This window comes from Centropristis striata, chromosome 11 (genome assembly GCF_030273125.1).
Source record: "Centropristis striata isolate RG_2023a ecotype Rhode Island chromosome 11, C.striata_1.0, whole genome shotgun sequence".
NCBI classification, from domain to species: domain Eukaryota; kingdom Metazoa; phylum Chordata; class Actinopteri; order Perciformes; family Serranidae; genus Centropristis; species Centropristis striata.
This window is the reverse complement of record NC_081527.1, coordinates 11,513,112-11,535,383: the sequence shown is the minus strand read 5'-3', so window position 1 is coordinate 11,535,383 and position 22,272 is coordinate 11,513,112. Positions and strand designations below refer to the sequence as shown.

At 39.0% G+C, this 22,272-nt stretch overlaps 1 protein-coding gene across 1 annotated transcript in view; it reads right to left on the bottom strand.

Moving 5' to 3' along the window:
• pkn2a (protein kinase N2a) overlaps positions 1–22,272 on the bottom strand; it is a 32,281-nt gene that overhangs the window by 2,099 nt on the left and 7,910 nt on the right. Inside the window, exons 2-22 of the mRNA XM_059344014.1 lie at positions 20,806–20,970; positions 20,486–20,621; positions 15,981–16,135; positions 12,496–12,625; positions 12,234–12,379; positions 11,334–11,547; positions 10,912–11,097; positions 10,314–10,423; positions 9,970–10,113; positions 9,410–9,485; positions 8,835–8,991; positions 7,292–7,418; positions 6,548–6,684; positions 5,549–5,624; positions 4,645–4,736; positions 4,323–4,499; positions 2,793–2,855; positions 2,622–2,698; positions 1,723–1,865; positions 1,431–1,538; positions 383–463 (exon numbers count right to left, since the gene is read on the bottom strand). Coding sequence (XP_059199997.1) covers positions 383–463; positions 1,431–1,538; positions 1,723–1,865; positions 2,622–2,698; positions 2,793–2,855; positions 4,323–4,499; positions 4,645–4,736; positions 5,549–5,624; positions 6,548–6,684; positions 7,292–7,418; positions 8,835–8,991; positions 9,410–9,485; positions 9,970–10,113; positions 10,314–10,423; positions 10,912–11,097; positions 11,334–11,547; positions 12,234–12,379; positions 12,496–12,625; positions 15,981–16,135; positions 20,486–20,621; positions 20,806–20,970 — 2,700 coding nt within the window. The remainder of the gene's footprint in view (positions 1–382; positions 464–1,430; positions 1,539–1,722; positions 1,866–2,621; positions 2,699–2,792; positions 2,856–4,322; positions 4,500–4,644; positions 4,737–5,548; positions 5,625–6,547; positions 6,685–7,291; positions 7,419–8,834; positions 8,992–9,409; positions 9,486–9,969; positions 10,114–10,313; positions 10,424–10,911; positions 11,098–11,333; positions 11,548–12,233; positions 12,380–12,495; positions 12,626–15,980; positions 16,136–20,485; positions 20,622–20,805; positions 20,971–22,272) is intronic.

The window sequence follows — 22,272 nt, the reverse complement described above, 5'->3', positions numbered from 1 at the left end:
TTAGTTGTACCAGGCATTAAAATTTACAAGACATTGAAGAAAACAAGGGTGGTCTAATATTTTTTTCCATGACTGTATATCAGGGTACATTGGTGTCGACATTAAACATGTTTGTATACACCTTTAGATTTAGCTTTGAATACTATTAAGAACAAACAACGGTTACAAAAATTGAAACCAAATAAACTATACAATATTTAGATATTGTCTGTATAAAATTATTTAACTGACCACATAAACACAACAGATGAAATACATAAATAATAGTAAAAGAGAGAGGGGAAAGAGAAAAAAAAGTATGTGTGTGAGAGAGGTGTCACATTAGTGTTTGTTGGTTTTAAATGACAATATGATTGTGGGATTTGCCATTTTTGTTCCTTACCCTGAAGAATAGATGTTTCTTAACCTCCTCTGCGTCCCTTTCTCCTGCTCCCAGTCGTCGCTCTGGACTCCTCCTCAAAAGCTGAGCATGAGGACGACAACAACAGTTTATATTTAGGATAACAAAAAAAATGTGCAATCAAATTACAGTTACTTGATCAAGGGTTACTTGACTTTTATTTCTTTAGAATATGCTGCAAAAATGTTTTTGAATGGGTAATTTGATTCAACCAATTGCAAAAGACGAATAAGCAAATTGCAAAATTGCAAAATTCAAAATTGTTTATTTTTTAGTATAAGATATCTTAAATGTTTTATTTTGAAGAAATCCAAAAGTATTGGGCTTTGATTCATTTCTTTAACTCTTGTGTAACCATTTAAAGAAAAATTACTCTAATGTCTATCCAGGACAAAAATGTGCCAAAAGAATACTACATATTAATATTATTTTACACTTTCCCCAAATTACATTTATTTTCAGAATTTTAACCTTTAAAATACAGTTTGTTTACATATAATGCCACAGTTTTTGTTGTTGATTTAACAAAAAACAAAAACAAACATTTTTTTTTTTAAATCACACTGTCAGATTTTGTTCACTTTAAAGGACAAAATGTCTTGTTAAAAAAAGTGCAAAAAAATTACTCCACATTAATATTATTTTCTGAATTTGATCATAACTACCAAATATATATTAATTTCCAGGATTTTAACCTTTAAATGCCAATTTGTTTACATATAATGGCACAGTTGTTGTTTTCTTTAAAAAAAAAAACAGAAAAAAAATGAATGTTTTGTTTACTAAATGCGAAGGGTGATTTTTTTTTAATTCTCACTCTGATATATGTCAATATAATGATAATGTTGTGTTTTTTTTGTGCAGTGTCAGATTTGTTTGCTTTGAGGACAAAAATGTCCCCAATGATGCACAATTTCCTGCATAAAATCCTCTGATTCTCGACACAGACGGGGGAATACAACCAGAGTTTATACGTATTTATGATTATTCAGCGGGAGACAGATTTTTTCCTCCGTCTATCTCTACACACCCTCCTCATGATGGAGATGGCCTCGGTCGAGAGGAACCTTGGGTAGCGGACTTCATCGTTGACGATGCTGTCAAACACCTCCTCCTCATCGTCGCCGGGGAAAGGAGACTGCAGAGAGACGAGCCAAGATAAAAAAGATGAAGATGTAATAACTGATATCTGCTGCTGAAGATGAATCACTGATATTCAGCATGAATCAAATAATATGCAAAGATGTCAACGTTACTGAATGTTCGCACAAGGTTTTGTAAAATCAGTTTTAGATCCTCAATCACACTGAATGTGCGCTCACCTCCCCGACCAGCATCTCAAAGATGAGGACGCCCAGCCCCCACCAGTCCACAGCACGAGTGTAAGACGTTTCAGTCAAAACCTCGGGAGCTAAAAACTCTGGTGTGCCACAAAACGTGCTGGTGCGGTCCCTGAAACCCATTCCTGAAAGCAACACGGAGACACTTTAATAAAAGACCAATCCTTCTAAAGCTAGCACCATCTCTCTTAACCCTCCTGTTAGGTTGCAGGTCAAAATGACCCCTTTTAAAGTTAAAAAAAAAAAAAAAAAAAGTTAAATGTATTTTTTCAGGATGAAACTTCTTCTGCTTGGCTTAATTAATGTAAATCAACATATAAAATAAAAATGGTTAATTTCACATATTTGCATGTTTATATTACATAGATACTGTTCAATGGTCAATCTGACCATTGAACAGAACAGGTGACTCGTGTTAATTTATCACCATCACTCCACAAGAAAAAAATTAAAATGTAAAAAAAATGTTTTCAATAACTCAATGTCATGTAAAACCATTGTATTTTACATATAAAAAAAGTTTAAACATGCATTTTTTATGAAAAACGAGTGAATGATCCTCATTGAACCATAATCTGTGAGAGGTAAAGAACACCATTGCACTAAATATTGATTGAGATGGTTAGTAATGGAGTTAATCATGAAATATAAACAATGTTCATTGGGATTTTGTTGTTTCTGACACTTTTGGATAATTAAACATGCCCCGGGTCAAATTGACCCACAAACATTATTGCTGTTCCTGAGAAAGGAACATAACAGGAGGGTTAATAATCCTCAGTCTTCTTGAAGCTACTTGGTATGGGTCTTGAGATCCTATTGCAATTCTCTTGTTTAATCTTACATAATCTAACGCCTCAGTATGGTATTCTCCATTTTACCTTCTTTGCAAAGCCCAAAGTCAGCAATCTTTACATAGCCCTCTGTATCCAGCAGCAGGTTATCCAGCTTCAAATCTCTGCAAATTAAAACAGATGTTTGTTTGAAGACTTCATGCTTCTGACAGATGTGGGATTGAAAATAATCGCTCAACATGATTTAAAACTTCTTACCTGTACACAATCCTATGGTCGTGTAAGAACTGTAATCCCAATACGACGCAGGCTGCATAAAATCTGCAAGGGAACAAAACACCCACTGCATTAGGCTACATGAGTTTTACTGAAGAACACAGAGATGGTTAAGAGCAGACCTGGGCATCAGGCGGCCCGGGGGCCACATCCGGCCCGTTGGCTGTCTCTGTCCTGCCCGCATGAGGTTACCGGGAAATTAGAAATCAATACCACAGTGCTTTTATTTTGAAGGCGATTTACATTTGTGCGTGCATGCAGACGCACCTGCACAGAAACACTGAGTTACCCTGTTACCTTATGAAAAACACTTATTGCTTCTGCCTAAGGTTAATAAATTGCTGGTTTACTGCATAACATACACGCTCTATATTGTTTTCATGGTTGGAATGTATGTTGTGTTTAAAATTTATAGATAAGTGAGATAGTGACAGGAGTTTTGACTATTTTTTTACAGTTATATTTGACTTAATCCACATTAACATTAAGTCTTATCATAACATGTATTCTTAGCAAAACCAGATAATTTACTGCATTTTATAAAGCGATGAAACATTGAGCAGAATTAAGTTCAGAGTTTTGGTCCGGCCCTTCGCAACCTTCACAGTATCTCATGTGGCCTCTTGGAAAAATTAATTGCCCAAACCTGGTTTAGAGGACTAAAGTCAGTTCTTTCAGAATTCCTAATGAATTCCTGCAAAATCCAGGAGAAAATACAGCTTTGCTATTGAAATTTAGACACATGACAAATGTCCACCCTGTAGACTTGTGAAGCCCTGCAGACTTCAGTCATACATAATGTGGCGTGTTAATCATCAGGTCAAGTGCGAGGGTGCAAAACCAATAAAAGCTGCTGATAGACAGTAGAGCCTGACTGATATACCAGCTGACCGATATTGGCCTATCAAAGACCTATCAGTATCAGTCTTTCTGCTGTCTGATATGTGCTGTTATGAAAACTTTTCTTACACAATATATAATGCAAAAAAAAGTAGCTTGGTGTGATTTACAAATGGTGTTAGCTTTTAAATAGTCAGAAATTGACTGAAACTGAACAATAATTATGTTTATTTCTTTCCTATTTATTCTTTATTTTTTCAGTTATCATTTGTAGAATTGGCTGACAATGTAATTTGTTTGTATAATGTATAATAATGTTACATTTTATTAAATAAAGTTTTATGTTTGAGAAAGTAGCTCCCTGGGTACATTTGCAGAGGGGTGAGGAATCGGTGCACAATCCACATAAAAAAAGTTTTTTTTTCATTCCAGCTCAAAAATTTACTATATATTGGCCACCATATCAATCATCAGCATTGGTCTTAAAAATGTAATATCGGTCGGGCTCATTTAGACAGTCTTTAAGCTTGTTTCAGGTGTTATTGTGGAAAAGTTCTGCTTGTGCATTAAAGTCCAGACATTCAGAATCAGCCTGAGAGAAGCATGAAATCTAAATGGCCCTCACAATTAAAGTGACAGTGTGTTATCAGGTTAAGACAGCGAGACACTCACATGGCCCTGGGCTCTGAGAAAACATCGGCATGGATGTGCATCATCAGGTCGCCTCCCGCTGCGTACTCCATGACAAAACAAACGTGCTCCTGTGTCTGGAAACACGCAAACAGGTTGACGAGGAACGGGTGGCGGACGCTGTTGACCGTTTCGAAAATCCTCTTCTCACACATTAAGCTGGAGAAGAAAGGAGGGAGACTGTGAGTGACAGCAGCACCAGTCGCTGAAATGTCCACATCAACAATAGGACACACCACTGAGAAACTTTAATTTTCTTCACATTTCCAAGTCACTAGCCTGAGCAGAAACTTTAAACGTTTACCTGTCCACCTCATCGCGAGCCACGATGTCTCCTTTCTTCAGCGCTTTGATTGCAAACATCTCTCCTGTGCTTTTGTATTCTGCTAACAACACCTGAGGAGGGGAAGCAGAGGAGAGACACCTGTCAGCTTTCTGTCTGCTTTGTTCTGTTGGACTACATCTGAGACAGTTAGTTGATTTACCATTTATGCAACTGATGGAGAGTAAATCACAAACTTGTTTTAGAATGAATACGTTGTTTAACCCTCCTGTTATGTTCGTTTCTGAAGAACAGAAATAGAGTTCATGGGTCAGTTTGACCCAGGGCATGTTTAATTATCCAAAAGTGTCAGAAACTAAAAAATCCCAATTAACATTGTTCGTATTTAATTACTAACTCCATTACTAACCATCTCAATCAATATTTAGTGCAATGGTGTTCTTTACCTCTCACAGATCAATGAGGATAATTCACCAGTTTTTCATAAAAAAAAAATGCATGTTAAAACTTTTTATGCATATTGGAAAGACTTTTAAAATGTTATTTAACATTTAAATGTTTTTTCTTTTTATGAAAAAATACTTTTAACATTATTTAATTTTAAACTTTGAAATGGGTCAACCCACAACATAACAGGAGGGTTATGGAATTTTACAAGCAAAAAAAGCCAGAAATGCCCAAGTTCCACCTTCTGAAATGTGAGCATTTGATGCTTTTTTTAATGAACATTTCATAGTAAACTTAATATATTTGGGTTTGGGACTGTTTGTCATATACAACAAGTAATTTGAATACATCACCTTCAGCTCTGGCTCTTATAAACTTTTACTATTTTCAGGCACGTTTTAGACAAAACAATCAAGTGAGGATAATAAGAGTTGTTGCAGAGTTGGAGCACTTTGTTGGATAATGAAATAAAACGCACCTTTCCAAAGTGGCCGCGTCCAAGAACTGCCACACATTTGAAGTCTTGGAGACTGAAGTGGAACTGCTCTTCTTCCCTGTAAAGATCAGTGTTTAAATGAGTATTCATTATGAATTAAATGTAGAGAGACTTGCATAAAGCTGGTGGTTTGAACACAGAACCTGCAGCAGGCAGTGTGTTCACTTTTCAGCATCAATAGCGTGAAGATTCAAAGGCAGGGGGCAGTGTTTACACCATGTTACTATTTCAGCTCCACTTGTATGTCAGAACATTAAAGACTGAACAGAAGATACCAAGAACTGCAAAATGTGACCACAAATCATCTTATTCTTTCAGTCACCCTTCTTAACCCTTATGTTGTCTTAACATAAGGGTGTCAAAAATCACCCACCTTCACTAAACCCCTTAAATAAAGCAGCTTGATTGAATTTTAAAACCCAAATCTATCTTGGATGAAGGAAAACTTTGTGAATATCGGGTTTTTCTCTCTTGACAGTGCAGAAAAACTGGATTTAAATCACTGGGATCCACTCAGTTTTATTTCAGCACACCTTTCATAATTGGTTTACTGTTTTACTAAAGTAGGTTTATTTCGTTTATTTTTAGTGCTAAAGGTACAGCATAGGTATAAACATAATTCTTTAGCAAGCGTGCATGTGTACGTGCGTGCATGAATGCTTGGTTTTTCTGGTATGAAATTATTTTATAGCTGCCGGTTCGACCCCTAAATGAAGATTTGTACCTTGCTGGTCAACAGCTTTCATGGAAATAAGAACAAAGGCAATGTTTTACTCTCTCATGTAGGAAAAGTCATCAAATTTCAAGTTGAAAAAAGATCATTATGGGGGTTTCCTCTGCTGTTAAACATCGTGGCGGGTCATTTTTGACCCCTAAGTCAACTCAGGGGTTAAATAAAAAGTCATGATCTTCATCTTTCATTTGAAATGTAATTGAAGCTTTAAAAGCAACACAAACAAGGCAAGCCCACGGCTCTCTTACCTTAGCTCTGTGTCTTTCTGGAGGGCGATGAGCTCCAGGTCTGGATGCTGCATCTCGTGCTCCGCCACTCTGTCCAGGTCCGGCTTCAGTGCCATGCTGTTCCTCTTGTTCAAAAAGTCAAAAGAGGCGAGTGCATCCTGCAGAGAAGGAACACAGGAGCAGGTTAGAAAAGTGAATACATTTAGAATAGTTTTGGTCACCTGAAAATAAGCTTTAAGCCGCTTTTAGTACTAGTCTTTACTTCTGTTTAACCCTTATGTGCTCCTCAAATTAACTACCCTCTTGTGACATAACATAAAAAAATACTAATGCTATCAAATACATTTTGTTGCTAATCTTTGACATATCCAAGAGCCCCCTACTATTAATTATATGGAAAATAACTAATTTTTTGTGTTTAAAAAAAATAAAATTATGAAATAATTCAACTATATAAACTGGCATATAAAGGGTTAACATTCTGAAAATGATTGAATGTTTGGTAGTTTTAAACAAGTCCGAAGTTGTCTATATCTGTCTTAATATTTACAAATAATCACTTCATTATAAGATCTGCATGACTGTATTCAATAATGATGGAAGAATTTTTTTAGTGAGTAAACACAGTGAAAATTAGTCAATACATGATAGCATCAGTGGTAAAAAAAAAAAAAAAAAGTGTGTTATTTAGTTTAGCTCTCAACATAATGATTTATGAATGACTCACATCAGTCAACAACATCAGTAATTCCCAGACCACTGTACCTGTACTTCCTCCTTGTCGGGCATCTTGTCCTGCACCAGTGGTTCTCTGATGTCATCAGGTGCTGGGTAGTGTTTGGGCCCTGGGGTGGGCTCTTTGTCAAAGTCCAGCTTGGTCACCAGAGGGTCGCTGTTTGTAAGCAAAGGTACACAACTGATTTTAACACCTTGTTAACTTGTTAACTCCTTTTTGATTTGTTAGAGTAGTTTTAGATTGCTTTCACAACCCAGGTTGGTTTGGTTTGTCCAAATCAGAGTGAAATTGATACTTTTGGTTCGTTTTGTATTTAGTCTGGTTGGCTTTCACAGTGCATAAATGAAAGCAGACCAAATTAAAAAAAGATTTACAGAGGGGTGTGTATGAAGGCAGAGGGCTGGAAATATACTCACAGTATTATTTCTAATTGGTTGGAAAGTTGGTGGTGGAAATGTAAACACGGAAATAAACAGCAACACTGAGCCGAACGCACCATGAAAATATTGCTGTCGAAGCGTTTTCACTCGACCCTGCACTGATCTATCATGCACACAAATCCTTTCTCCTCCAGTTGATCTCAAAAGATTTTATAAACATCATTGTTTTTGTGGACTTTATTCAGCATCTCCTGCATGTGTTCTTCAGCCCAGATGTTGGACTTAAGCAGAGTCAGTCCTCTACCGGTCATGTTGCATCTGTGGCTTTGTGTACATCATCCAGATCATCCAAAGATCCTCTACTAGTGGTTCTTAATAAAATGCATGTATTAAACTTTAACGTAAGTAAGATCAAAAATTGCATTTTGAATTGGTTTCAATGGCACATTTAACACGCTCAACCTTAAGAGTGTAACTACTGTTTGTACACAGTGTATTTTAGCCTTACTGAGGAGCTGAGCTTGAAATAACAAGATCAAATAAATACACAATCCTGACAAAATTCATGCTGAATGCATAAAAACAGCCAAAACTATTAACAAATTAAGAATGAGAAAATGAGAAAATGTGTAAAATGTGCTCAACCTGCCCTGAGACTGGTTACAAAAGGTGACTGAGCCTTTGCTGTATGGGCCTCTAAGCTCTGGATCTCTCTGCAAACTCTGCGTCATCTTTTAAATCTCTTCTTAAAACTCACTTTTATCGTATTGCCTTTTATTGACCTTTTCCTTCTTTTACATTGTTTTATAAATTGTTTGTTTTATTCATGTGTCAATAATACTTGATTGCATTTTGTTTTATTGTCAAGCACCTTGTAACTTTGTTTTGAAAGGTGCTATACATATAAAGTTATTTATTTTATTGATCTATTGCTTTGGTTAATTTCCTGTAAGTGCAATCCAACCGTACTAGAGTTAATTTGGAAACAGAATGAGAGCCCCTCTCACAAGTGGTTTGGACTGGTTGTTTTGGTCGGCATCAGAGTACGATCAGAGTGTTCACAAGGATTTAACAGCACTACAGTTCCACTGAAATGGACAAACCTTTGGGTTGTGAAAGCTCCCTTAGTATCAGTTGTTGACCACTTGTGAATATTCTCAGTCCATGAATGCATGTATGAGTGTTTATATACCCGGTAGGTGTGGGTGAACCAGGCAGGCTGCTGGGCCCGGTCTCAGCCGCCTGCGGGCTGAAGGAGTTGGTGCTGACGGTGGGTATGGCTCGTCTCACCAGGCGGCCCCAAGTGGCGATGTTGATGTTCATCTGAGGGGCTCGCAGGAAGGTTTTACCTGATAACAGAGAGAGGATGAGGTTAAAGGACAGCAGTCGTGTTCCCATTCATTTGTCAAGCAGGCTTTTGTAATTTAGCAAAACAGGAAATGCAAGTTATGAAATGTAATGTAATTTCCCAGCTTGGGATAAATAAAGTACCGTATATCTATCTATCTATCTATCTATGAACATTTCCATCGACTGGTTTAAAGGGGAGGGGGAGTTTCACCATATAATCCTTAGGAAAAGTGCTTATAAATTACATTGTACAATTGTAGAGGTTATGAACTGAAATAAAACAGTCGCCTTGGACAACTAACCCATATTGGAGAGAGAAATTGAGCAATTTTTGAATATTTACACATTCAGGTACAAACCTGTTCTGTGTGTTTCTATGTCTGAGAATCACAAAAGTGTGAGGTAATGCTGACTCACCCTGCTGCTTCGAGAAAATCTTCTTTTGTCTTTGTAGCTTTGGTCGTCTCTCGATGACAGGATTGAAAAATGTAACCTGAACAAGAGACATAAAAATGAAGACAACAAAGAAAACAGCTTGTAGAACTGTATGTATGACAGGAAACACCTCCAGATATTACAGGATGTACCCAAACGATGAGAAGAAAATTAATCAATATTTCAGTTGGTTTTCAAGCTTGCCAATTTTATATTTATATTTCTGTCCTTTATGGTCACCAGGAGCTGTTTCAATGTGACTTTAATGTGTGTGTGTGTGTGTGTGTGTGTGTGCGCGCGCAAGTGTGCAAGTGTTTGTAAGTGTGTTTGTGTGTGTGTGTCTGTGCGTGTGACTGTGTGCATGTGAATGTGTGTGTCTCTGATTGTGTGTGCGCGTGTGTTTGTGTGAGTTTAAGTGTGTGTGTGTGCGTGTGTACGCTGTGTGTGTGTGTTTGTGTAAGTTTAAGTGTGTGTGTCTGTGAGTGTGTGTGTGTGCTTGTGTGAGTTTAAGTGTGTGTGTCTGTGAGTGTGTGTGTGTGTACCTCAGCAAACAGCATCCCCTGTGGCTCCAGATACAGACACATCCCATGACGCTGGTTGTCCAGGAAGTCCTCCAGCCGCAGAAACTTGACAGCGCAGAGCGAACGCCAGTCACGCCAGTAGACTGAGATCTCCAGCTCACGAGACTACGGGACAGAGCAACACACACACACACACACACACACACACCCACACACACACACACCCACCCACAGATACACAACAAACAGATGTGAGAAACACGGACTGTGTTGCTCAAACACAACGCTGAGTCAACAGCAGAGATATAGGTCAAGGGCAGAAATGTGTATGTGTGTGTGTGTGTGTGTGTGTGTGTGTGTATTACCCGGTCCAGCTCCAGTGTAAACTTCTGATCCCAGGCCTGGTTGCTGACCGACCTCCAGCTTGTTTGGCCGACTACTGTGTTGTCCAGCTTTAACACTGCGCTGATCTCATCTGGGAAACATACACACATACACACGTTATTTATTTATCAAGTACAATGCCCTTAATGTGGGAATGTGTCATTCAGTTGGTATTACAGACAAGGTCGTTTCATTGGGCAGGTCCATTAAAGGTCGGTGCAACTGTAGAACGACTTTTGAATCTTTTTATCAATATTTATAATATAATATAATATAATATAATATAATATAATATAATATAATATAATATAATATAATATAATATAAAATAGGGCGTTTGGAAGAAACCTGCAAACTCAAGCATCTATAACGTTAACAATCAATTAATCGATTGTTATGTTTTTATCCATACTCCAGTATGGATAAAAACATGCATACATTGGCAAAAAAAAGACATATATACAGTACTATGCAAACGCCTGTTTTGATAACGGACGCTGTTATGTTTTAGCCCCCAAAGAGGCATGAGGTTAGTTAAGTATTAATAATAATGCAGTGTATTAGGTCAGATCTACTCACTGGAGAGCTCCTCGCTCTTTGTCATGTTCCGTGAGCTCACGCTGCGGTTTCGGTTTGCTCGGCTGATGAAGGATGACCTTGTCTCGCTGGGGCTCCAGCCGGGCAGCGGGACAGACGCAGCTTTGGAACGACCAGGGACATTTTCCAGAAGGTCCTGACAGCCCATGAGCCTGACGTCTAACGTGCCTGGAAGTGAGGTGGGACGACAAGACATCCATTTATCACACAGGCTGTCTTGTGCAAAGTTATTTAGTTATCCCATTTTTCACATTACAGCTGGTCTTCAAAATGTATTAGGTAAGGTTATTACTTTGAGCAATAATGATAAAATAACAATAATAGTAATTGAGGGATTTTAGTGTTTTTAATCATCTTAAATACTTATCAAACAGTCAATAAACAACACTGTGTCCTGTTGTTACCTGTGAGTGCGGCGGGCTTGGTCACGGTGCTGTACTGGTTCTGTGTGGAGATGATGCTGGATCTGGGACTAAGGGCTGGTGAGGAAATCAGGGACAATTCCTCCACGATGCTGCTGCTGCGGGGGTGGTTTTTCGGCAACTCGTTGAGCCGTTGCTCCAAGGAATATCTCAGGAGGTCGAGCTTTTGACTGGACTCATTAAACCGAGCCTGAGCCTGAAGAAAGGAAGGAGGGAAGGAAGGACAGAGGAAGCAAAGGAGGGTGATAGGAAATGAAATAAAGGTGGAAAAGGGTTGAAGAAGAATGGAAGAGAGAAAGACATCAATTACACATTAGATTAGGGCTGGGCGATATGGCAAAAAAAAGGGATCACAATATATTTTTTCATATTGTCCAATCTCGATTATTATCACAATTTTTTCACATTATTTCTAAACTTCCAGTTTTAAAGTATCTGTACTGAACACTAAAGAAACTACAGATTAGTTCCGCTAGTAGTAGCTGAAAGGCTAATGCTACATAGCCGTTCCAACGCTAGTGAATGCACCATACCTGTGTGTGAATTGCCGTGCTGTGAATGTTCGTTTTCTCATTATACAGCTGAGGATAGATTGTAATCTCTTTGCCATTGTTTTCTCTTTGCTCACTTCTCTGGCAACTGACAAACAGTAGTGGAGCAGGAAAAGGTCGACTCTGATTGGCTGTTGTCACGCACATTTCCGACATATTTGATCGAGTAAATATGCTCACAGCTGATCACCGTAATCGACCTGAAATGTATCGCGATCACATAATTGCCCAGGCATATATTAGATTTTACTTTAATAGAAAGCAGCAACTATGCATGGAAGAAAATCTGTTCCTGACAAAAAGCCACACACGTGTAAACACAAACATCTACCTCTGAATGTGCTCTCTTTTCTGTGACTTTTCCCGTGCCCAGGAGTTTCATGACATTCTTGGCTCCCTCTGCCACTGCAGACTCTATCTTGGCGTGGTGACACAGCTCCTCCACCCGAAGGTCCAACGGGCTGATGATGGGTTTGTCTGGAGGACGAGGAAGGACATGGTTCTTTTATAATTGTTCAGAAGACCTTGTGAGCATTCACAGAGGCATTTCTCCTAATTCTAAAATCAATCACTGAGTGCGAGTGGAGGCTCACCCATCACATCGTTGCTCTCGAAGCTCATCTCGGTGGCCTGGCTGGCCTTGAGGATCTGCATCCTGATGAACTCTATCTTCGTCTTGCTGTCCTGAAGCATCTGTTGGGCTGTCGCTAGCAACTTACGGTCCTGAGAACAAAATTACAAATTAAACATTCACTGTCTGTTGGTAGGCAAACAAATATTGTGTTAACACACTCTGATCAACAATAACGTTTGAATCCAAGTGATATGCAAGTGATCATTTAAAGGGTGAAGTATTCCTTTAATAATGTTTTGTCTTCTGGGTAAAATAACTTGTCATCAGGACTTCATAGATGACCTTAATTGCACATCATGCTTCATCGCTTTGTGTTTTGTTGTTGTGAGCATGTAACACAAACAGCCAGGACGCCAGTTCATGCCCTTAATAGGAGCCAAAGAACGAGTGACCACATGGAAAATCTTATTCGTCAAAAATGAAAGCGGAATCTCATTGTGTTGTAATTGCTGACCCTCTCATACTTGCCACTACATGCACACACTCACACAAACACACAGAGTGAAGTAAGCAAACTCCACCCAGAGTTCCTCTGAAGTTTAAATTCTGGTTGTTGACGGCGCCACATGCAGGAAAGACCTCTGTCCAGCAGGCATTTCCTCTCTGACATCAGGACAGGACTATTTCCAGCTGGAAGGTGCCTCTGTCTGTCTGTCTGTCTGTCTGTCTGTCAGGGGGAGGTCGTTGACAAAACGCTGTGACCTTCCCCGGTCAGACAGAGGAGATCATGTGGCTGCTTAAAGTCCTGTTTACTGTACTACATTTACACACTAAAGCTCTGCAAGAACATCTTGTTTCCTTCCCAGATTCAAGTTCAAAATCAGAAGAACTTGCACTACTGAGTAAAAACCAAGGGCTTGTGTCTGATTAAAACCAGGAATGACTACACACAAGTTAGTAGAGGTGTGAATCAGCAGAGGCCCCACGATACGATTTTATCCTGATACCTGAGTCACAATACGATATTATTGCCATATTAACCATTTTGCGATATGGTGATTATTGCGATTGAACTGTTTAACTGCATTTTGTGTTCACAAAATTAAATTCAATCGAGAATTGTTTTGTCAAAAAAGAGAAAATTCTCAGTCTATTTATCTCACTTCAGTCTTTTTATTTCTCTACAATGAGAGTCAAACCCACAGACTGACCAACAAATTCAGTATTCAGTCAAACTGAACCGAACTGATATCAAACACGTATGGACGACAAAAACTGCAGCATTTTCTCAAACTTTCCTCAACTTTTAGCTTCACTGCTCTGAATTTTTTTTTAATGAAACATAAAAAAAGCCTCACTTTGCAGCATTATTTCGACAACTTCCCACCACAAAATACTGAAACCTACGCATATAGATTCCTTAGATCTTCTAGTTTCATATGATACTAATATCTTGAAAAACAGCGAAAAATACTGACGGCCCACTGGCCGTCACAACACCAAATATACTTGGCCACCATGAATCAACATAATATTGCTACACAAAATATCGCGATACTATGCTGTATCAATTTGTTCCCCCACCTCTACAAGTTAGACATCCCAAAGTTCTCAAAATGTAATACTGACAATCTTTATGCTAAGCTTAGCATCTGCAGCTCCATATTTACCGCACATACAGACATACAAGTGACATCAATCTTCTCATCTAATTAACGTCAAGACATTGAATAAGCAAATCTCCTGAAATGTTACGCTACTCCTTTAAAATTATTCTCAAGCATGAGAAATTACAATCAAGCCATGCTACATTAAATAACAGCTGAAATATCCACAGAAACATATGAGAAGCAGAATTGCATCACAGGCAAAGTAAAGACTCACTACTGAAACCCTACACTGTACTGCACCGTCTACTACAAAGTGGCTTCAATTACTACTGACGGGCACAAGAGCCAAGATGAGTCTGAGCTGCTCTCAGTGCTCCAGCTGTTATCAGTTCTGGTAACTTACACACACACACACACACACACACACACACACACACACACACACACACACACACACACACACACAGAGACACACAGACACACACACACACAGACACACACACACACACCTTGAAACTAAATGATAGCTGTCCTCACTCTGAGCATTAGAGGAGCCACAAAGAGCTTTGTGAACAAACAGCAGTGAATATGACACACAGTATGTGTCAGCAGCTTCTCATGTTTCCTCCTCCCCTGCAGTGGGGCTGTAAAAGCAAAGCCAACATGTATCATTCTACCACCTGCCTGCAGACTGGTTTTCAAACGGGGAAGGAGCCTGCTCACTCCAGTTTTAATATAATCATGACCACAGAGCATGTCACCCTTATTTTTAAGTTAAAAATAAATACATAAACACTTGTGATTATAAGTCTGGAAACCCTTTACAATTTGATGATTGTGAATAAAATCAATTAATGTTCCTCTTGAACTGCAAAAAGATCATTAAGGCACATTTAAACTTGGGTCTTATTTTCCTAGTTTTGGTCATGTATTTTGAGCCATAATCACTTATGTTAAAATTGCATCCACTGAATTAATAGCTAAGATCCGTGAACACAACATGAAACCAAAAACACAAGCGGTCAGAGATTTGGGCAATTTGTGAATAATAGATCAAAAACTATTTGTGGTTTCCAACGTGGGGGTCCAGAGGTTGCAAGATAAACTTATCAGGTGAGGAGATGATTAACAGGACATGGAAAGCCTTTTACTTCAGACTTTCATTTTACTGTATGATTTAATCAAAAAAATTGTGTGGATAATTCCCCATATTATTAGGCCCCTGAAAATATTCAAATCAAACAAGAGAAATTAAAAAGTTTGGTTGAATTAGTGTTTAGATCAGTGGTGGAAAAAAGTATTGAGATTCCTTACTTAAGTAAAAGTACTAATATCAAACTGTGAAATTACTCCACTATAAGTAAAAGTCCTGCATTCAAAACTTACTGAAGTAAAAGTACAAAAGTATCAGCATCAAAATATACTTAAAGTATCAAAAGTAAAAGTAATTGTAATGCAAAATGGAACCACTCTGATATATAGTCTAAATACATTATTCCATTATTTGTCGTGGGTTAAGTAGACATGTGCCTTAGAATGAAAAATTACCACACATTTATCATCAGAAATCAGAGAAATGTTGCCAATATCAGTCTGGAAAATTCTTTGTGGAAGCTGATTTTTATACTGTAACTGTTTCAAAGCTCTTTCTTCCAAATATTTTTTTTTAGCTAAAACGAGGGTTTGTTCAAAACCTTTATGGTTTTCTGACTGCTTGTGTTTCTTACCCAACTTTATTTCAGTGGTGAGGTCACAATGTTGCTACTGCCAAAATATATAACCTACCCAGCTTGTGTGAAACTGGGATTATCCTCACCATACAGCACAACGGATGAGTCTGCTTTGGCAGCCTGACATGAAGCAGCTCAGACCTGAATATCCTGCTGAATCTCACCTTGGACGGCCCGTTGGAGTACATCAGAATCATGTTCTCGGCGCCCTGTTTGACCTTGAGCTCGATGTCGTTCTGTCTTTTCAGGGCGGCCAGGCGGCTGCTGCTGGTGCACATTCTCGCTTCACTGTTGGGGGTGTCTGGGGTCAAAGGGCATTCTGGGTAGAGACAAAAAAAAGTACAAGTTACAACCTTATGGCACTTTGGAAACGTATATATGGCTCAGTACGTGCAACTGGCATTTGTCACAAATATACACCGACTGTGAATAGAAACTCAGCATGCAAGTGCTATTTTTGGCAGCCAGCCATTGTGAAGTTAGCTAAACCTTCCTGCAGCACGAACTTTGCTTACAAAAACATGTCAGGTTGCAACTTCAGTAGTCGCATAATGTATCCAGAGAGATCTGCTGTTTATAATTTGATATGGTTTGTTAATACAAGACTCTAACTGACTCAACACTCTCGAAACAAAAATAACTACACAAGCCAACAACATTAGGACTGGTATCAGGAGTCTGACATAGAGTAGAATCAGATCAATAAATGGTGTCAGAGGTTGACTTTGAATAATTGAGCGTTGTGTAAAAGACACATCCAATCCAAATCAGACAGGGAAAATAGAAACATGATTACAACACAAACACACAGTTGTTCAGTTTGATTTGTTATGGGTCTTTCATAATCAGGGACTACAGTTGAAAGACAATCACTGCTAATTCAAAAGATTTTTCTGTCATTTCATTGGCTCTCTCCTGAAGGCTGTTCAAACTCCAACAGCAGAGGGAAACCCTGCAGCCATTTCTATCCTGAGACTGAAAACAAAACAAAACAAAAACAAGTGTAAACTTGCAGACAACTACCAATACTACAGGGACATTACTGTATATGCAAATGTGGTGTAAACACTTTCAATTTCAAAATATTTTTTTTTACATTGCTATTTATCCAGAACCCTAATAGCAGCTGGGACAACAGAGTGCCGCTGAGCATATATGTATTTCTGCATTTACACAAACAAACCACGTAGACGGATAACGTGAAAACGAAAACAACTGTTTTCTATCCCCCGAGCTGGACCACAGTTCTGGCCGATGAGCTCACTGTTTTGTAGTGTTTTTTAAGTCATGTCTGAACTCGAAAAAGAAAACCCCTCCCCAGCCTGATCAGTGCAGCACAGGGCTGAACACACTTACACACACACACACCACACACATTCTCACACACACAGGTGAGGTGGGCAAAAAAACCTGCCTGACTTCTCCTGACTTGACTTGCAAGTTCAGTTTCAGTGTCTGTGGTTTCTTGAAGCAACTTCTCTGAGAAAGGACCCAAAGAGTCCACTTAACAAGGTGCCACATGCAAAACACAAGAAATGTCACAAGGCCCGAGAAATTTGTATAAGATAACAGTATTTAAGCTCAATTCTACACTTTTAGATGTTTAAGTCCAATGAGAAAAAACAAGTCCCATGAGATTAAACCATAAAAAAATAGATACAAATTTTGAATACCCTTAAGGTGTCTTGAGTTTATCCAAGTGACCCCAACTGCCATTAGTTGAAATAACACTGGTGAGTAAAATCAGATGCTGCCAAACACAGATAACAATAACCAGCAGGCGGGTCGGTGATTCACTCACTCTGAATGTTTCACCAAAACAGTGTCTAAAAGATCCCTTTGAACACCTGCGGGATCTGGGCAAAAAGGAAGCATGTGACTCCTTGAAATGAAAGTCTTAATGATTCATCTAATGACCCTTAATAGGCTGAGAGAGCATCGCTGCTGAGGTTTCTTTGCAGGAGGGGAGGATGTTAGCCTTCCCGGGGCAACCCTCTCGTACAAACACACACTGAGAGGCAGGGCTAGACGGGAAAACTGAGTGGGCACTTGCAGATTCTCATCCAAAACCACACATGTGGAAAAGCCTGTGGAGCAAGGTGAGGATTTACCAAGGGGCTTGGGGCAAAACTGACATTTCATAAAATCCACATTGCATAATAAGACGTTGTAGCGTCACAGTGATTACATTAAAATCGAGTTAAGTCAGTGTCATGAGGCACGCAGAGAAACACACGTGCAAAAGTGCAGCTTGTATCATCCAGTCTGCATTCGAGGCTTTCCTCTCCGCGTGTGGGGGGGTGCGGTTTGGACAAGGTCACATCGAGCCAAGAATTCAAGGACCCCCGCCCCTCCTTCTCAGCACAGTTCAGCCCACGCTGGGCCGGAGAACGAGACACCGAGCTACTGAATAGCTGCAGGGCTGATGTCACTGCTGGACAGCTGACAAGGGGAACCCTCCCTCAGATTATCCACATCTGTACGTGACGAGAAGGCAACGAGGAACATGCTAACAATACTCTGTTAACAGTTACATCATGAAGAGAACTGGACATAAAACTAGCGTGGGCGCTTTGTCACTTGATGACTGGAAGGAAAACAGACTGGACTTGTATTCAGGGAGGAAACTGCTGATCTCGGGGCAAGTTTCTTTATGAATGAGATCATATGTGACAGGAGACCTGACTGGTGACCCTGTATCAGAGTTGCTGTTGCTGCTGCTGCTGAAGGCGAGTCAGTCCATTTCTGGCCTCAGCAGAGTGGCGGAGAATAACCAGACCCCCTCAACTTTCTCCTAGAACAAAAACAGTTTCTGGCTGCTTGCAGAGGCAGGGCAACTCCTTTTTACTAATTCAGGAGACAAGTGCTGTCTTTTGCGGAGAGCTAAACGCATTTCAACGAGTTGTCTCATGACCGTGGAGCTGAGCTGCCCTCGGTCCCTTTCCATCATTTTGCGATAGCCAGCGACATTCCTCTGGCGTCGCGTCACTTAAAAAGAAAGACCTCGTTCATCAGATTGAGAGTCACCGAGTCAGGCTAAATTTGTTCCCACTTAAGATAACCATTTACCAAGATGACCTCCCTTCCCTCCCCCTCCTCGTCTACTTCCTAATGTCAACTGAAGCAGGGGGATGTGATGGTAACAGGCAGACAAATACCATTCCTTCTCTTCCTGAATTCACCCGGACATTCGCCACCAACAAATGCTGCATAAGGCAACTACTGTAACAAAACTACATTATGCTGTGGGTAACTCTCTCCAAATTCCATTGTTGTCGACGAAACGCACAGGAGCAGGCTTTCAACAGCCTCGGAGGGGAACAATCGACAGCTCATTGTAACTGTCGGTGGAATGTGGAATGCAACAATGTCAGCCTCTGGAGAGTGAGTCACCTCCAAACACTCAGTGAGCTCTGTGTGCTCATATAGGTGTTGTTCTGACACAACACTGGCAAAAGTATTTACTCAGCCAGAGTTTGTATTTGCAGTAAGCCAGTAACTTGGAGAGAATGATAAAGAGATAATGCCAAAAAACTAGGAGTTGCTGTTTTGTGAAAGGACACCTGGAAAATTCTCAGAAAAACTTATGCTGTTGTAAAGAGAGATTCATTCTGATCCATAAGCGTCACACAGAAATGACGGGAGGAAAATCCTCCAACCAACAACGACTCTGGAATACAAATGTTAGTTAAAAGTTGTTTTTGAGGTTTATATATGCAAGTATGTTTTAGCGCCAAAATGCTTCTTATCAAGCTCCATGACAACTTTTTCCTGACGTAGGTTTATAGGTGATGGTGTTGCTACATATGTCCTTATAAAGGTGCATCTCAATACATTAGAATATCGTGGAAAAGTCCATTTCCAGTAGTTCAAGTCAAACAGCCCCAACAAAGTATTGAGTGCAGATAGATGGACATACTTTTCAGAGGGCAACATTTCCATACTAAACATACTTTTTAAAATTGGTCTTTTGTAATATTAATATTTTTGAGACACTGAATTGTATGTATTCATTAAATGTAAGCCATAATCATTATAATTAGAAGAAATTAAATAAATTGAAACATTAAATGTTTCATTCCGTGTGTAATGGATCTATATGTGTTATTTCCACTTTTTGAATTGAATTACTGACAAACTTTTCTATGATATTCTAATTTATTGAGATGCACCTGTAGGTGATGGTGTTGCTACCTACGTCCTCATACACAGGCAGACTATTGCAGACAGCGGTCAGCATGCTCCTGGTTTCAAGAAGCAGAAAACCATCATGGCAGCTAAGCAATGTATGGCTGTGGACACTGCATCAGTTCAGAAAAGTCACACAATAAGCTACTCCTGCTTTCTTCAAGGTAAACTTACTGTTTTTGTCAATGGAGTCTGGTGGCTTTGAAGAGAGCGATATGAACTCAGCTTGTGCCAGCATTCAAACTATTCATAACCTTAATGATAAGCTTACTGGGGTAACCTACATCCATGCTTTCTGTGAAGGCCAAATACCATTTCCATTTGATAATATGGATGGAGAAGGGCGTTAGATATTCTGTATTAACCCACTCATTGTGTTTGGAAAACGTCAATAAAAATAAAATTGCAAATAAATAAATAAAAGAAAAACTGATAACCGGCCTAGTTCAACTGTTGGGCAAACAACTGGTGCTGTTGTTACCTAGCAGCTCTTCAGGGTCTTTGACCACAATGTGGGCGTTAAGCTCTTGCAGCTCCTGGTGAAGCTCCTCAACTTTCTTGTTAGATTTCTTCAGCATGTTGTCAACGTAAGCCAGGCTCTTCTTGTCTGTGGTGACCTAAAGAGAGAAGAGCATAGTAGACTTTAGGACATTTGACAATTTATCTCATAGCAAAGATTAGCCAGCCATTATGGAAATTCACCAATTTTAATCATGAATGCCTCTTATGACTAACTCAGCAATATGGAAGTGTAACTATGCCTTTGAGAGAAATGTCCTCCATCACACTCAATGACTTTACCTTGCGTAGGTTCTCGGCACCTTCTTTGATCTTCAGCTCTTTGCGGATCTCGCGGCGGATCTGCTCCTTGATCTCGTCCAGCTTCTGCTGAACCATGGTGTCGGATAGGTCCAGGTTGTGTCCCAGACCCAGTCGCTCCGCCACCTGCTGGCCCCTGGCATCCCCCTGAACGACAGCAGAGCAGGATGAAGAGGAGGAGGAGGAAAAAGAGAAGATACGGAATGTAATTTAGAGGTCAGGAAGGAGGAGGAGGAGGAGGAGGAGGAGGAGGAGGAGGAGGAGAGGACATTCAGAGGTCAGTGACTCAGTCAACTAATGGACTGGGATTATTTGAGCAGCATTAAACCAACAGGACTCATCAATATAAACAGAAAGCAGCACCAACTTACAATGTTATGAAACAGCTAAAGCTATTGCCCAATAGAACAAATGTAATTTTGTTTTGATAAGAGCAGCAACTCTTGACAGCAGTAAAAAAATGATAAAAACAGCTCCAGACAGGTTCATCCCAGTGAGTTTGTCATAGATCGATAGATATAACTTTATTATTACAGAAATTTATCTTTGACACTGCTTCATCACAAATTAAAACAGACTTACAAACACATTCACACACAACTAGGCCTTTCACGATAATTACTATATCGACTTATCGTTTGATATATAAAAGTGGACATGATAGTTTTTTTCTGGACTCAATATATTGTCGTTTACATGCGTGACTTTTTGTGTTGTGTTTAAAGTAATGCTGCAAATGTTTGACAGGCAGTAAGAAAAATAACAATCTTTCCCAAACAGCCATTCCAGCCGTTTATATGTTATTTTAATAATAAAACAATATAATACATAATGATTATCTCATTGCAATGTTCTGTTAACAGAGCTTGAAAGTCTATTTTATTTGCTTTGGTTGTAGTTTATTTATTTGTTTTATTCATCTTGGATATTTTATATTTCTTTTCCACATTTCAATGATTAATATTCTCGACAATAAAAAAGGCATTGTTGTGGAAAAGGATGTACTTATTATGCTCTAATATCATTATAAAACTAAAACAACATCGATACAACAATACTATTGTTTATCGTGATAGTTTCTGGGAAAATATATCAGGCGTTTAAGCTTAGACTACTAGTCAAGTATAAAACTAAGAAAACAAAATTGTGTACATTATGAGAGCCATTTGAAATCGTTAATCACATTTCTCTACAACCAAATTGTATTTTAAATGCTGCCGAAATATTTGTTATTTTGCGCTGTGCATATTTGAACATTGTATACTATCCTAGGAAATATGACTACAACCAGCTAAATAAAAGTTAACAAATAGCATTTATTGACACCAATAATATTTAACAAAAGTAAATCTTTAAGTTGTTAACAGTAGTAGCTAACGGATGCTCGTTTTTTTATAAAGCAACATTTGACTAGGAAGACATGACATTTGATATGCAACTTAAATATGT